Raw genomic sequence first — 17,742 nt, forward strand, 5'->3', positions numbered from 1 at the left:
CTAGTTTCCAGACTGGAGCTTGCCTGGTACCTAAAGAATCCCAGCCAATAGGTGGCTATTTTGGGAGCAACTCATAGACAGAGGGGTCAAATCATCTTCAGGTACTTGGGTCCCTCTCTTGCAAGTTCAGGTATCCTGATGCTTGTGACATTATCCTCTTTTCAAGACCAAAGCTGATCAAGAGGCTTGATTTTCTCTTCTGGATGACCCCATTACTTTTCCTGACACAAGAGAGTTCCTAGGATTACTTGTAGGCAAAGCACACTTGCATTCCTTGGTCCAGTGAGATTCAGACACAGGGCTCCACCTGGATGGGCCTGAGCTTCTCCCTACGGCTCACCCTGTACTCTTTCCCTCACCTCCAAACCCCTTCTATCCATGGTCCTTCCTGGCTGGCTGTTCATTTATGACTACAGCTAACGTTTCTCACCAACGCCCTTCTTGATGATGCTGACTTCCTGTCCATGTGGTGCTAAGAGTCTTATTTAAGTTCTTTTGTCAACAGGCATAATCAGAATGTTTCAAAGACACGGGTGGGTGGGAGGGTAAAGGCCTGGGGTTTCAGGACTAGAGACAAGCAAGGCAGAAGGGAAGGGACTAGAAGGAGGAGAGAAAAAGAGGAGGATAATGAGATGGTCCTCCCAGCCTTGCCCTGTGCCGTGCACAACACAGATCATTTGAAAACTACCTCCCAACTTCGGCTTGATGGAGGCCAAGTGGTTTCCAGTGGAAAGGATACACACGATGGCACGAAAGCTGGTAGGTGTTCTCAATGAATCCTTCTTCGTCCAGGTCCACAATGATCTCCTGCCCACAGACGGCACAGATGTTGTCTGACAAGCTCCTTGTGGACATCCCGCTGATGTTGTAGAACTGTTAAGGAAATGACCACAGCACAGTTGGGAAGAAGGACACGTGCTGTTCTCTGGAAGCAGGGAAGCTACTGCCAGGCACTAGGCCAGGTGGCCCCCTTCATTGTTTTTAAGGTGGTTTAGAATTTGAAAAGGAGACCTGGTGGCGTAGTGGTTAAAGGGTTCGGCTGCTAGCCAAAAGGTTGGTGGTTGGAACCCACCAGCTGCTCAGTGGAAGAAAGGTGTGGTAGTCTGCTTCTGTAAAGGTCTATACCTTGGAAACCCTATTGTAGATACTACTGTATCTATAGAGTCACTACGACTTGGAATTGACTTGACGGCCGCAGGTTTGGTTTGGTTTCGGTTTTAGAACTTGAAACACCTCTTTTCACAGTAACAGGGCTACAGTGGGGTTAAGGTTTCCAGGTCAGACAAAAACCCACTGAACTCCAAATGAACCCACAGCACGTGGCTAATTGTAGCCATCAATCTAACCTCCACAACAGCAGTCCTTGAAGTGGAATCGTTTTTATCCAAGGATATGCTCCAGCATCAGACAGAAAGTTTTGGGACTTTTTCATAACCTGGCCTTTCCCTTTATTCTCCTGAAATTCTAATTCATAGATCTGGAATAAGCCCAGGTATCTATACAGTTTTTAAAAATTCTCATGTGATTTGAAAAACATACAGATTAATCACTGTTGAAAGTAAACCCTATTTAGAATTCTAATTTGTGATTCCTGTACCTTCCCAGTGCTATGGATGAGGGTGGTTCTCAACACTGGCAGTGCATTAGAATCCATAGAGAACTTAAAAAAAAAAAATTATTGTAGAGTAGTTTTAGATTAAAGAAAAAATATGTAGTACAGAAAGTTCCCATATACTTCATGCTGGTTCCCCATCATTAAAATCTTACATTAGATGGTACATTTGTCACAATTTTTGTTGTTGTTGCTGTTGTGAGCTGTTGAGTCTACTCTGACTCACAACTACCGTATAGGACAGAGTTGACTGGCCCATAGGGTTTCCTAGGCTGTAATCTTTATGGGAGCAGATCGCCATGTTTTTTTCTCCCACAGGGCCACTGGGTGGGTTCAAAGCACCAATGTTTCGGTTACCAGCTTTAATCATTGTGCCACCAGGGCTCCCTCACAATTAATGAGCCAATACTGACACATTATTATAAACTAAAGTCCATATGTTATTCAGATTTTCTGAATTTTTACCTAATGTCCTTATTCTGTTCCAGGAGCCCAGCAAGAATAATTGTCATTTTTCCTTAGGTTCCTCTTGGCTGTGACAGTTTCTTAGACCTTGGTTATTTTTTATGACCTTGGCAGTTTTAAGGAGTATTTTGCAGAATGCCACTCAGTTGGGATTTTTCTGATATTTTTCTCATGGTTAGACTGGGGTTATGGGTTTTTGGGAGAAAGAACACACAGGTAAAATGTCATTCTTATCACATCATATCAAGGGCACATGCTATCAACATGATTTATCAACGTCGATGTCAACCTTGATCACTGGGCCTGGAGTAGTGTTTGTTAAGTTTCTACACTCTAAAAAATTTCTCTCATTTTGTTTTTAAACCATTTTCCACAATTAATATCAGGCTACTCTGTGCAGCCCACACTTAAGTGGGGAGTTGGACTCTGCCTCCTTGAGGGGACAGTGCCCACGTAAATTATTTGGCATTTTTCTGCATGAGGGATTTATCTATTCTCCCGCATGTATTTATTTATTCAATCACTTATATCATGGGCTCATAGATATTTATTTTATACTTTAGGCTGTAGCCCAGTAGTACTTTATTTATTTTGCTCATATTATTCCAGCTTTGGCCATTGGGAGCTCTTTTTGTTGACTCTTGTGTCCCTTTGACATACTCCTATAATTGTTTTGTTTTTGTTTGTTGAGCACTTCCTTACTTTCTGGCAGTATAAGATGCTCCAGGCTTATCTTGTATATTTCCTGGCCCAGGCCTAAATCCAGCTATTTCTCAAAGGAGCCCTGGTTCTTTTTATTGGAGAACGATATTAGAAACCAAGATCTGGGTGGTTGGTGTGCTCATTGCTACTGTGTATTATTGCTTCTAGGCTCTTTCAGCTGACAGAGCAGGGAAATATCTATGTATATACTAACCCATGTATATGCACATGTCTATAAATATTTCTGTTGTATCCATCTGTTTTTATATTAAGCTAAACATGAGTTCATACTAATGTCTCCAACTCTAATCCATTACCACATGGATCACTCTAGTCTTCTTCCCTTTCTTGTCTGGAAACTCTCAGTTCAACAGTGAGAAACTTGGCTCCCATCATCCATTTACTTAATTGTTTAATTCCAGTTTACATGTGTACCCATTGCTGTCCAGTCAATTACAACTCATAGTGACCCTACAGGACACAGTAGAGCTGCCCTATAGGGTTTCCAAGGAGCTGCTGGTGGATTCGAACTGCCGACTTTTTGGTTAGCAGCTGAGTTCTTAATCACTGCTCCACCAGGGCTCCTGTATACGTGTGTAGTGGTATCAAAATTAACTTGTACTCTGGAGAAAAATAACTTGGACAGCAAGAATACAGTGCTTAGTACAGATTCTTTTGCCTTTAGTCTTAAAATCTCCACTCATTTCCAAAGTTACTTAGGTCAGCACCTTTTCTCCCCACCCTTTTCGGTGAGGCTGTTTCATACACTTGTAGTACAGTTTGATTTTTCTCATCACAGTCTGCAGTCTATCCTGGGATACTCTGCCTGACCTTCTAAACGATCTTTTAAAACCTTCATACATGAAGGTTCATTCTTTGTGGTATAAATTTTTGTGGGTTTTGACAAATGCATAATGTCATGTATCTACCATTGCATTATCATAAGGAATAGCTTCACCACCCTACATACTCCTGTGCTTCACATACTCAACCTTTCCCATCCCCCCAAATTCCTGGCAACCACTGATTTGTTTACCTTCTCTATAGTTCTGCCTTTTCCAGAATGACATATAAATGAAGTCGTTCAGTATGCAGACTGGTTATTTCGTTTAGTGATATGTATTTAAGATTCATCTATGTTTCGGCATGGCTTGATAGCTCGTTTCTTTTCCTCTGAGCTTTGTAAACAAGGCAGATGCCCTGACTCCACCCCCAGAGGTTCTGATTCCATTGGTCAAATGTGGGCTTAGGCACTGGTGTGGGAATGGAGACGTACTCCTCCTTTGCTTCTTCCCTACCTCAGTCCTGAGCACGTGCTCAAGTGTAGGTATACCTGCAGTTAAAGTCACTGGTGGCTGTGCTGATGGCTAGAAGCAGTGGTTTTTAAAGATTTGGGTGTTTGAATAAAGATAACAGAAGATGACAAGAAGTTGAAGACTGTTGGGGTGGAATTAGGTAAGAAGTCTCCAGAAAGTTGGTGCCTTGATTGTCTTGCCAGGTTAAATCTCTACCTCCTGGTCCAGTGAAGAACAGAGCACATATAACTCTTCTCTTCCTCTCCTGTCCATAGGCAAGCACAAGAGGCTCTGGGAGTTTTCTAAGGGGTGTGACTTCTGTTTTATGTTGGGGAAACAGGGATGAAAATGCTCCCTCCTGTGCTCACCTTAAACCTTATAAGAAAGGCAGCTGTCCCATAGATGATATATGGCAGAGGAACTCTAAAAGGTATGTCGTTCCAGCATTTCATAACAGAAGCTGGACTCTAGGAAAAAAGTAAGATAGAGCCTAGGGTGGAGGAGAAGGGCAGATGAAGGGCTAACGAAGTCAAGATCACGTCCAGTTAGGCCCTCTGCCCCATAAATGGAGAGAGACAAGAATAGCACAGAAGATCACTCTTCTCTTGACACTCACACTCATTTTTCCACTTCATATCCATCCATTTATGGACCAAGAGATAGGCGGAGGATAGAGATGCAGAATTCCTGAAATGACTAGGTCGTCCCTGTAGCTGGAGCCCTTGGTGTGTAAGGTTTTAAAGGGATGTGCATGCGTCAAACAAAGCTGGGTGTTCCTAGTATCTGGAATCCATCTAACTAGAAAGTTTGTTAATTCTGACTTTTAATCTTAAGAAAGTTAAAAAAAAATCACCTTTATGGAGGATTTTTTTTTTTTTAATTCCAAGGGACAATATATAATTAGAATACATTTAGAACACTTTGCATATCTTCTAGTGGCTGGTGGATTCGAACTGCCAACCTTTTGGTTAGCAGCTGAGCTCTTAACCACTGTGCCACCAGGGCTCCCTTCAAATGCTATATAATGATAAATGATCTTTATGATGGGTACTGGTTAGCTCTTAAATGTCTTATGTAGCACCAGATATGACTTTTATATACATTGGGCAGAATTATATAAAGGGTTTTTTAATACTGTTTATCTTTTACTAATTTTTAAAAGTTAGCAATTGGAGTAGTATAGATATGATAACTTTCAAATCATTGACATATTTCATTAAATAAGGTACCTTATTTCACAACTATTCTATATAAATAATGTATTTTCTAATTATTTAGCAAATAAAATTTTGAGTACAAGGACAATCCACGGAGCAATTGGGCTGGGAGAACCACTTAACTATTAAAATGGTCTCAAAGGAAAGATAATCAGCACATAGGTAAAGATGATTTATTTCTATTTCTGAAATTGGGTGCAAATATGTGGGATGAGACCATTTCTCCATATGCCTTGAATGGTTCCAAAGAAGGAAGGCATCACTTACCCCTAGAGTAGAAGCCATGTAGTCTGAGCAGATCTCAGCAAAGTCTCTCCCCATTATTCCGTAGTAGAGGCCATAGAGCAAGGATACAATGCCAAAATCCATGGAATCTCTAGCCCTGATTCTATTGAAACAACAGTATAAGAAGATAAGAAAGTGGCTTTGGGGAAAATGTGTCCTGCCATAGTGTCTAACAGACCCTTGTGGGTGTTTATTTGTTTAGGCTATTTTTTTATTATTATTAAAGAATTTAAAACGTTCTAAATTCCTCTCAGATTTTACCACTCAGGGCTAAGTAGACAAAGGAATTCTTGAGATTGTCTTCAAATGTTCTTTAGGACTGCAGGGCTTAGACAAGCAGACTCTCTCATCAGTGGTCCTCAGCCTCACCTGCACATAAGAAACCCTGGGAACTTGTAAAAATCTTCATCTCCAGGCCACAGCCCAGGCCAATTACGTCAGAATCCCTGGGGATGCAACCTGTGCAGCAGTATATTTTGAGGCTCCCCAGGCTCCAGGTGTTCCAACAGGCAGCTGAAACTGAGAACTACTTCAATAGAGTAATGGTTCCTAACCTATATGAGCATTAGAGTCACCTGAGGAGATTTAAAAATATACTGATGCATGTGCCCCACACACCCTCAGGATCTCTAATTTAATTGGTCTGGGGTGGGGTCTGGACAGTGGTATTTTTTAAGAGCTACTCCAGAAATTCTACAGTACAGCTAGTGTTGGGAATCACTGCTCCAGAGCTTTAGATTTTACAGAATGCATTAAAATATTTAATCTTTTCTACCAAATATGTGAGATACATATTATTATCTCCACTTTACATTTGAAAAAGATGGAGATTTAGAAAAAAATGATTTGTTTAACATAACTCGATAAAAAGTGTTTTGCAAGTTGAATCATATTTCAAATATACTAGGATTCTCTGTGATAATGATTTTAAAAGAAGGATCTCTTTAAAAGTGAATTAAAAAAAAAATGATTGCTGTCGAGTCGATTCTGACTCATAGCGACCCTATAGGACAGAGTAGAACTGCCCCATAAGGTTTCCAAGGAACCGCTGGTGGATTTGAACTGCCAACCTTCTGATTAGCAGCCGTAGCACTTAACCACCACACCATCAGGGCTCCTAAAAGAGAAAATTACCCCTAATCTAATTTATGAATCTTAATCATTGCACATTCAGTTTGCTACATCTCTAATGAGTCTCAAACGGCAGAGAAGTCTGGGTAGGTCTGGTTGAGACAGGGAAGCTAGTGGAGTGTGAACTGTTGTCTTGGAACCTTCTGGTTGGTTCATGCTCTGTTAACTTGAGGAGGAATTGGTTTGGGGCTGAGAGTTTCCTGGACTTAGAGGGTACAGATATTTTGATGATGTGAATTGGGAATACTAACAAGGGTGGTGTTTTTATCTTTTCAGGCTCTCCCTGGGTATGTTTGATAATTAGGACAGTGATAATGAAGATAATTAAGATTATTTTCTCTCCATGTCCACAGGAGTATGTATTAATAATCTTAGTGATAAAAAGTATAGTAACAAACTTATGGCCTCATAGAAAAGAATCTTAATACAATGATAATCAACAACAGTTAGTAGTGAAAAAATAGTTCCTTTCCAATCTGAGGGGTTAAGTTGTTGATATATCACATTCTATAAGGATCTTAAAGTCTCTTGAAGTAATAGACTTGGGACAACTATAGTCCCAAGTGACTTTCTAAAAATCCTTATGAATAGTTTTAAATTCATTAAAATAAGCAATATAGACAGTATGCCAAAAAAAAAATTATCAATGTCTTTCAACATCTTAAACTAGCAGTAATAAAAAATCTATACAATTACTTTCTACCCTTTTCCAGCTAAGAAAATGTTCAGAGCTCCCTCTCTGAAAGTTCCATGATGTGCTTATAAAATGAGACTGCTTTGTGGCCACAGGAAGAGCTCTTTCCCCTGGGCTGATGCTCCATTCAACTTCCTTCCTTATTCTATGAGTCAAGAGTTGCTAATCTCTACCATTCCACTTCTGTTGTAATCTCAGAGATTTAGAATAACTGTGATGTAAGAGATGGTCTGGGGAATTTGTATTTAAGCTCCTTTCCGTGGCTGTGTGGCACGTCTTAGATCCCCTTTCTAGCACACAGGCTGGTTACAGAGCCTCAGCTCTGCCCGTGATTATGTCATCCAAGGCCCATCTCAGCAGCCTCCTTCCTAATGGGAGCATAATTCTGAGTCATAGACACAATTACCCGTATGTTCTTTATTTCTCTGAAGACTTTCTTGGGGTCATCTCTTTACCTCTTTCAATTTCTAAGCCCTCACTATCCTCTTCTATCTGTGCTCAACAAGATACGATGGATACTAGAAATGAAATTCTAGAGCAGTGCTATCCAATAAAAACACAATACAAGCCACCAATGTAATTTAAAATTTTCTAGTGGCCACATTAAGACAGTAAAAAGAAATAGTGAAATTGATTTTACCAATATATCCAAAACACTATCATTTATTAAGTCTATGAAATCTAGCATATATTTTATACTCAACAGCACATCTCATGTCAGACCAGCCACATTCCAAGGGCTCAATAGTCACAAGATCTAGTGGCTACAGTATTGGACAGCACAGTTCTAGAGATTTTCAGAAAGAGATATATAGAAGGAAATCTGGACACCTCCAAATTTTGTGGAAGGGAAATTTTTAGCTCAGTCAGTGAGTGTTGACTTACTTTCACTGGTGATCTTTTAAATTTGTGGATTAAGTATAGATCCTTTTTAAAGCTTCTGATTTAAAAATTTTTTCTTCTGTAGGGTTTCTTCTTCCTTGTCAAGTGGTCTCCCCCAGTGACAAGACTCTGTGTGGATAGATACTGTAAACTGTGTGTGGGGGGGTAGGGGGTGGAAATTATGGGACCAAATGGTGTTTCTGGATACAGAGAACTTGGCCAGGTGAATGTTCCAAGAAAGTGCTTTTGGAGATATTAATGGCTTCATTGGAGACACTTACTTGAAAAACAAATTGAATCCACACATTGTAAACATGATAGCCAAATAACCCACAACACCAAATGCATAACTGAGTTTGTAGATTAGAAGAAATCATTTGTAGACCAATCTGTGAAGTAAAAAATTGGGAGAAACACAGGACATGATACATGATAAAGTATTTTCTCTTTTCCAAACATTGTTATAAAACAGTTTAAGTTTCTGAAATTCAATTATTATATCCTATAGAGTGTGAACATATCAGCTAAACTCTAGTATTAATATAATATTTCATATCAGCTAAACTCTAGTATTAATATAATATTTCATAGGCAATATATTAATAGTACTACTATGCAGACATGTTTATATGTCTACGCATATGTAAATTCATCTTAATTTCATATGTTCCTCACATAAAAACGGCCTTTAGGAATGGGTACTCTACCTGAGACCCTGCCTATCCTCTTATCCCCTTCTCTTTTAGCTTTAGGGTTAGTAGAGTAGTTTTTGGTAGGAGTATCTTGGAGGCAAGCAAAAGACGGGATGAGAAGTAAAGCAGAGAGACTCCCCCAGTAGTTTGTCTTCCCTCCTGCTCCTGTGTGCCTCAGCCCCCAGACCCAGTGAAGAAATTATCAGGAGTAGGCCTAGCCCCCATCCATCTCCTCTCTCCTTCCCTAGCCCTTGGGATGACATTACAATAGAGTTTCAGCGTTGTTCCCTCTGCTGTGGGGGTGGGTTCCAGCACTCCCTCCGACCTCTCCGGAGGTCCCGCCTTCTTCCCACAGGGCCTAAGTGGAGAAGCAAGAGGATGAGGATGGAGAGTGAGTATGGAGATGATCTAGAAGGGAGCCCTTTATCCTGCTCGTTCCCACCTTTACTAGCGGTAAAGCCCTTAGCACATGTCTGCTTCGTGCCTGGGAGGCTACGGAGAGAGACTGGGGGCCCAGTGCCATTCCTGGGAGGCTCAGAAGAAGCGTTATGCCCACTGGAAACAAGAGGTGGTGAAAGGAGAGGGAGAAGCTGGGGGTGGATCATTGGTGCTCAGGCAAGAACAGAAGCAGGTGGCTGAAGTGCTGCTCACAGAGTGTACAATGGCAGGAGGTCCTGCTTGCTCCAAGCCTTTCTTTCCACACCCTTTTGAAGCCCCTCTTCAGCCCTTCAGACCAAACCTCATGTAGAGTCTTGCTCCATAGATTTGGCTGTACTGTCTCATCTCCAACCTGTGGAGCCTGGTCTTCAACTCTCATCTTCCCCAGCCTCCTCCTTGATGGAACCATTGCACCAAATGCTTAAGTTCTAGATATTACTGATGTAATATTTCAATGTTATTACAGAAGATGCTTTGTTTCATTGAATTCCAGTTAGAAAGGACCTTCTGAATCATGAATGTTTAAATGGGGGCTTGTGGGCTAGCCTGAGAAGTGAGCTGTTACTTACAGCATTTCTATTGTGCAGTGCTTCCCACCTGCCAAACAAGTGACACACAAGGGCCATCAGTACCTGCCCCTCCCCTACACAGGAGGTGCAGTCCTGCCCCTAGGGAGGGATAGGCAGTGGTGAGGGATCTACTCAGGGTACAAGTCTGCTTATGACCATTCTGCCTAGTCTCTGTGGGGCTGTGCCACCTCCAAATGGGGCCAGAGAGTGCTTTTGGGGTTGTTTTTGCCACATGACTGCTTGGGCCATCAGTTATTTTACTCTGCCAGTGCTGAGCAGTTTGGATCACCGCTCAGTGAAGTCAGATCAAGGTGGAAGCTCCTGTTGTGAAATGGGGTGGATATGGGAAAATAGATGAACTCTGAGATGCCCCACCCTGACATCAGCAGCACCAGTGTGTGGGTTCCTTGGGCTCCACCCTTTCTGAGTGTCCTCTCTCCTTACCTCAAGGGGCCCTTTTCAAAGTTTGTCAGCAGTAGAGGTCTTCCATGACTAAAACTTTCTCAACTGAAGGGCTTCTCTGTGCAATGCTGTTTGTTTAATTTAATTATACCACAGCCTGCTGTTGAGAGCATGGCTTTGCTGTCAGGTAAGGTCTGGCTTGGGTCTGGGCTCTACCACTTACTGCTTGTGGGACATTGTTCAGCTTACTTGGAGTTCCTTTGCATGATTTCCTTATTTATAAAGTGAGGATAAGAACACTAGCTCCAAGAGTAGTTCTGAAGATTATGTGACACAGTGTACTAATCTTTAAAGGGCTTGACATACTAAATACTCAATATATTGTATCATTGTTATGGATGTGTTAGATTTTCCAACTCTCGCCCTTCTTCTCCCAAATCTTCCTGCTTATTGGGGGCACAATTTTCTAGGAGCACTACAACTCAGAACTCAGAACATCCTTGCTTCAGGGCAGCTTCCACAAAGGAAAGTTAGCCTTCAGGTTGGAATTGATGTGGTCAAGCCCAACTCTTTGCAGCTGGCATGTGGCCTGTTTTTGAGCCTGAACTTCATTGCTTGATAGACAACCCCAACAGCCGTAGAAGGAAACTCACTCCCCTTTTCTGATACTCTGTCCCACAGTTAAAAAAAAACAACCTTGTTGCCGTCAAGGCGATTGCCACTCATAGCAACCCTACAGGACAGAGTAGAATTGCCCCATAGGGTTTTCAAGGCTGTAATCTTTATGGAAGGAGACTGCCACATTTTTCTCCCGTGGAGTGGCTGGTGGGTTCAAACTGCCAAACTTTTTGGTTAGTAGTTCCACAGTTAGCCAAAAAAAACAAACCCATTGCCCTTGAGTTGATTCCGACTCATAGCGACCCTATAGGACGAGTAGAACTGCTTCATAGGGTTTCCAAGGAGTGGCTGGTGGATTTGAGCTGCCGACCTTTTGGTTAGCAGTTATGTTTGGTTTAATAGCTATGGGGGAGGAACAATGGGTTTTTTTCACTTTGTTGGTGCCAGAGGACACTACTCTGGTGTTTGTCTTCAAGGTCAATACTGATTTGCTCCCGCCAGCTCTCCCAGCCTACAGCCTGGCTTTCAAACAGAAAATGGCTAGGGTACAACTCATTTATAATATGATTATTAAACAAAGATCCAAAAAGATCCGTAGAACTTAAACCCAACCAAACTGTTGAGTCCAACTCATAGCGACCCTATAGGATAGAGTAGAACTGCCCCACAGGGTTTCCAAGGCTGTAATCTTTACGGAAGCTGACTGTCACATCTTTCTCCCATGGAGCAGCTGCTGGGTTCGAACCACTGACCTTTCAGTTTGCAGCCGAACGCTTAGCCACTGTACCACCAGGGCTCCTTCCTTAGGACCTGTCATATACAGGAGCTCCTTTTCTTCTCTAGAAGAAAAGGTCTTCATCAAGCCCTCTGACTGCTGTCTTTTCAAACGGCAGATGGGTCTCTTTAAGAGTGCCAGTGGAATCTGTGGGCTTTTAGACTGTATGACGGGGCTGTGCTCTATGCAGGCCACAAACACTGAAGTGGATGTGCTGAGGTGTGAGAAGCAGAGGGCGTGGGGCCTTGGCCATCTGAGATATGTGGGCCATGGAGTGTAATGATGCAGGGTTTGGGTATTTCTTCTAATGAAGGGCCTCTGCATTGAGAGCACTGGTGTGCACAGAACACTGCATTCAGCTAGGGTAATTCACTATGTAGTGGAAAAGTGAACCGTTGTCATTGAAATATAATGTAGATTACACAGGAGTGGGGGGAGGGGGGATAAAAACAAGTATATTTTGATTCTTCCAAAACTCAGAGCACTGTCACAAATCTTAGATAACTTATAACGTTTTGTAAGCAGGGGAGGGGATGCCATTTGTCCATTTTACCGATGGATAAACCAGGCCCTACAAAGGCTGTCCAAGACCCCAAACTGGCCAGTTTAGGAGGTCTCCTAACACCACCCCAACGCTCTTCCCAAATGGGATTAAATTAAAATACCCTTAAACCCAAATTTATTTATTTCCCTTTCAGTCTTTATCATTACACTTATTTATCTGATTTCCCTGGATGCATATTTTCCCTTTTTCTCCAGGCTAGAAGGAAATGTTGACATTACTTACCTCTCTCACTTTTTAAAAAGGTAAAAACAAAAATCTAAATGGCTAAATAATCATAAAAATATTACACAGGAGCGTATGACTTATTCTCCAACAGACATCAAAATTTGACATTGTTTTATTACCACTTAACATTTTCCACACTTTTTATGCATCTCATTTCAGCTTACAGGAATGAGGACTCTGACCTTGTTTATAGAACCAGGAGAATGAGAGCAAACCTGTAAGCACATTACTTGATTATGAAGCTCTCTGGAAAGATTTTTGAATGATATGATGAAATCCTATAAACCTCAAGAGGTTGACTATAGTAATTAAAATGACCATTGGAATATTAAAGCCTCATTTGTTATGAGAGTAATAAATTGTCTGTTACTTGCGATTTATCAAGTTCAGGTTGCAATACAAGCTTCTAACTCTTGCTCTATTTTAAAATGTGTTTGGTACACCTTCTAGAAGGCTATAGCAAAAAGCCGAGCTAAAAATAAACATGCAAAGAGTGCTCTAAAATTTCTAAGCAGTAGTTTCACTTTTCTTTCTCCTTGTCTTCACTAGCATAATATCTGAAGTAATGAATTTTACAGGCATGTCTTAATCACCACTAAGAAACGAATGTAAACCAACAGCAGTACAACTCATCTCCAAAATGTTTTGTTACCAAAGGTAAAAGAAATTAATACCCTCCTTCCCCAGGAAATTGGAAATTATACTTCTTCATGCTTAAAATAAAAGGGATTGTGGGGAAGGAATGAATGGAATACATACCGTGGCGTTCTCCCTGAGAGGGGTTTTCGGGTAGCTCTGAAGAGGACGTAACTGGTCATGACTGAGAACATTCCCCACAGAGAGAGAAACCGCCATCCATCAGTAAAGTTTTATAGTGAAATACAAAGGAACAACCCACATCTGCAACAGGGTCACCAGCTGCCAGAGAAATGAACAGAAAGGCTAGTTAGCTACTGTAGACGGCACAGGATGGCATGTCTATCATTTAACGATTCAGAAGCTCCCCAGGGTGGGGTGGGGGGAGGGGAGGACCACCTTCAGCATTGTTTCTGTGACATGAAACTGGTTCACCAAAGACTCTAAGCTGCTCCTGTACAGGCAAAGTTAAGGAGAGAATTGGTACAATTATCTGAAAATTCACATGGAAAATAGCCCCCCACATTCTCATCTTCTGTCACATCTTTTCGTCTGGATATTTCAAATGAAAGCAATTTTGAGCCTCAACAGCCATGTGATGGTGGACAAATGAGCCTCGCGTTAGCTGTAAAAGAGGATAACAGTGCCGGCCCTGCTTCCCTGCACCGACCGAACCAACAAAATGAGTTGCCGTCCACTTGACTCTGACTCGTGGTGACCTCATGTGTGTGTAGAACTGTGCGCCATAGGATTTTCAATGCCTGGTTTCCCAGAAGTAGATTGCCAGGCCTTTCTTCTGAGGTACTTCTGGGTGGATTCAAACCTCCAACCTTTTGGTTAGCAGCCTATGGAGTTAGGCGTCTGTACCACCCAGGAACTCCATGCTGAGTGAGGTGGGAATGAAATGAGATCGCAGATGGTAAAGCACTCTGCATTCCACATGCACTATGTGGAGCTAAGGAGCTGTTGTTATTCTCATCTGCACATGCAAAAGTGCATAGTATGTCAAAGGAGGAACTGGTGGTCAGTGAGTCAGAGCAGCTTCCGGGGCCTCCTCTGCCTGCTGCTCCAGTGCGCTCTGCATGTTAGCCCTTGAGTCAGAACTACGGAGTCACCTCGCCCCTGACTATTGGATTTGCAGCCTTGCGTCTTGTCTCTGCTCTGATGTTTGCTGGTGCCTTTTCCAGGCAGCCCAGGGTGTGGATCACACCCTTCCTTGTTCCTTTGTGTCTGATGGCTTTGTGGCCTGTGTAGGTGACCTGAGTTCAAGTGGCCTCCAGCAGGTGCTTTAGGCTGGCTGGCCCCAATCCCACAGGGGAGGGGGCCGGAGAGACTGAGCTGATGGGCTGTGGGTCACTGACTTGATACAGTTACCATAGTAACACTCCTAACCTTTAAAGCAGGCCTAATCCCAGCTATTCACCTCCCCTGTGAAAGCAGACAGGTTTAAACAATAGTAATAACCTTTGGTCTTTTATGTTCCATCACATTCAGACTAACCAACCATTATTCACCCAGAGAGGGCATTGGTGGTTCAGCGGTAGGATTCTCACCTTCTGTGTGGGAGACTCTGGTTTGACTCCTTATCAGTGCCTTTCATGTGCAGCCATCTCCACCCATCTGGCTTCCACGTTGCTATAATGCTGAACAGGTTTCAGTGGTGCCTCCAGACTAAAATGGACTAGTAAGAAAAGCCTGGTGATTTATTTCCAAAAATAAGCCAACGAAGACCCTATGGATTACAACTGCTTGATCCACAACCGATTATGTTGATGGCGCAGGACCAGGCAGTGTTTTGTTCTGGTCACCATAAGCTGCCTCAACTCCATGGCAGCTAAAAACAAGAACATTCACCCAAAAGAGATATCAGAGGGGGGTACCAAAATGGTTTTGTCTCCGGTATAAACCAAAAAAAAAAAAAAAAAGCCACACCTGTTGCCTTTGAGTGGATTCCGACTCATAGCGACCCTATAGGACAGAGTAGAACTGCCCCATAGGGTTACTATGGAGCATCTGATGGATTCAAACTGCTGAACCTTTTGATTTACAGCCAAACTCTTAACTACAATGCCATCAGGGTTTTAGTTAATTATTAGTGGCACCTCTATTGAGAAGGATTTTGAGGCTGGCTCCTGGTTTGGTGGTAAAATCTATGTGTGTCACATATTTGTCATCTTGAGTATAAAAAAGACTGGTATCACTTGCTTTCTTTATGTTCTTAATCTTTGTGATAAAAGAGGAAGGCTTAGAAAAAAACAGGAGTCTATGGATATATGTTTGGCTCCTTTAGTAGGTCTTGGTCATAATGGTCTAAAATCAGTAACTAAAAACATTTGACAGGTCTTTAACATATAAATTAAACAGGCAAGGCCACAGGCATTTTTCTCTCCATGTCAAATAAAAAGACATTTCCTAGGCTCTCATTCACTTTTTATTGCTCCATCCCCATAAGCAATCTGATCCGAAGTTTCCTTAGAGTTGCTTTAGACTTTGCAGAGGACTCTACGGTTGTTATACATATGCATTTGAACAAAAATACACATGGAGCAAACCTGAGGTAAATATCTGGAGATTTCAGCAAAAAATACTCTATAACCACTTTTTTTTTTCTTCTAAATTCTAGACAGTGCTTTTAGGGAAGAGTAAGTTTATTTACCCTTATCTGAGTTACTCAGATAATTCCTTTAATTTTCCATCCCACTTTATGGGTATGGTCAAAGCATAATGGTGAATGCATTAGCACCTTCATTTGTAAAATTGAGATAAAGATATCCACAGAATAGGAAAAAAAAGACTTTATTTAAGTAGAATAGCTTTCCTGAGGGCCAGGAACCACACGCCAGGTTTCCAAGTCTAAAGACTTTCATTGGTCTAACGGTACAGAAGCCTGAAGAGATGCTTACTTTGGCACTCAACGTTAGCAACTTCAACCCACAATAAAAGTGTTCAACCCTTTGCAAGAACTACGTCTGTGTTTTGGTCATTTATTTCTCACATTTGATTATAGAAAGTTATCTATTTTAAATTACACATTTACTGACTTTTTTAAAGTCAATTATTTATGATATTAAAGGAAACAGACATGAACTCCAACTTTCAAAGTCTGATTGACCTTTTGCATTTTTCATCTTTCTGTTTTAAGATTTTGATTCATTTTTACAAAAATGCTGAAGATTTTTAAATGAAATGTTAAGAATCTGTTAATTTTTATTCAGGATAAAACTGCAATTCTCTGATATTTTATACTTTAGATCATGAACCAAAGTTGATAAGACTAATACATTTCCTAAAATTCACGGAGTTACAGTCTACATTGGTTTGGAACTACTATTGGACATAATTTTATAAACTAGTTCTCTCCCTATGCATCTATGAGTATGAGCCATTTCTGTTGTCGTTGTTGTTAGATGCCATCGAGTTAGTTCTGACTCATAGCGACCTTACGTACAACAGAACGAAACACTGCCCAGTCCCATGCCATCCTCACAATCGTTGCTGTGTTTCAGCCCCTTGTTACAGCCACTCTGTCAATCCACCTCCTTGAGGGTCTTCCTCTTTTTCGCTGACCCTCTACGTAACCATTTCTAGAAGATCCCAAATTTCTCTTAGTTGATGCCTAGATTTAATAAACAGTGAATAACAATGCTCAGTGTACAAACATGGTACTTTTAAAAGTAGACTTTGGAGAGCAGAAAGGAAATAAAAGCAGAAAATCATTTTAATGTATTACATATGTAAATATCTTATTTCTTAACTATCTTTAAAGTGTATACCCAGCACCATATTTTCTCAACATGCAAGGGGAAAGGTCAGAAATTTGAATTACGAATTCAATAACTGTTATGAGAAGTCATTTTTTAAATGAGGGCCACATTTCATAGCAATTTAAAAGATTCTTTATCAATTTCCAGAGCCATTATAACTTCTCATTTTTAATAGTAACTGCCACATATGAAATGTAGGAATGTTGTACCTCATAAATAAACACATGAAATATGTGAAGCCGAGGCACATACATGCAAAGGAGGAAGCCTGGCATCTGGAACACGTTAATAATGCCAGAGGGGTCACCATCTGGGCATGGGCCTATAAAAAGCATCTGCATTACTTGTGAGGGCAGCCCATGCGTCTGGATCCCATCACCCGCATTCTCCCCACCCACACATCGTAGCAGGAGGAATTTCCTGACCAATCAGACACTGCCCAAAGTTACCAGGCTTTTTCTCGTTGCCATGCACAAAAATGAATCTGAAAAGATCTGCAAATCAACTGAAAATAAAGATGCCTTTTCACTGGTCTAATTGTACAGAATGATGAATGGGCCATGAAATATCAGAAACAGAAGTTGTGTGATGCTCATTCCCTGTGCACTGCAAATCCCTGACTATTTGCAACCACTTATGTGTATGGGTAGGGGGTGGGGTGGAGGGGGTGCAGGGGGACGCTCAGAGGTAAGCAAGAATTTATAATGTAAATAAACGATTTTAGAAAACACTGTTGCTATCAGTACAACGGAGCCCTGGTAGCACAGCTGTTAAG

At 41.4% G+C, this 17,742-nt stretch overlaps 1 protein-coding gene across 1 annotated transcript in view; it reads right to left on the reverse strand.

Moving 5' to 3' along the window:
* The window catches only part of RNF175 (ring finger protein 175), a 48,814-nt gene that overhangs the window by 22,052 nt on the left and 9,020 nt on the right, over positions 1-17,742 (reverse strand). Inside the window, 5 exon segments of the mRNA XM_023557104.2 lie at positions 740-873; positions 5,559-5,679; positions 8,565-8,672; positions 13,327-13,421; positions 13,423-13,485. Of these exon segments, the coding sequence (XP_023412872.2) occupies positions 740-873; positions 5,559-5,679; positions 8,565-8,672; positions 13,327-13,421; positions 13,423-13,485 (521 nt within the window).

Source organism: Loxodonta africana, chromosome 13 (assembly GCF_030014295.1).
Source record: "Loxodonta africana isolate mLoxAfr1 chromosome 13, mLoxAfr1.hap2, whole genome shotgun sequence".
Taxonomy (NCBI): Eukaryota; Metazoa; Chordata; class Mammalia; order Proboscidea; family Elephantidae; genus Loxodonta; species Loxodonta africana.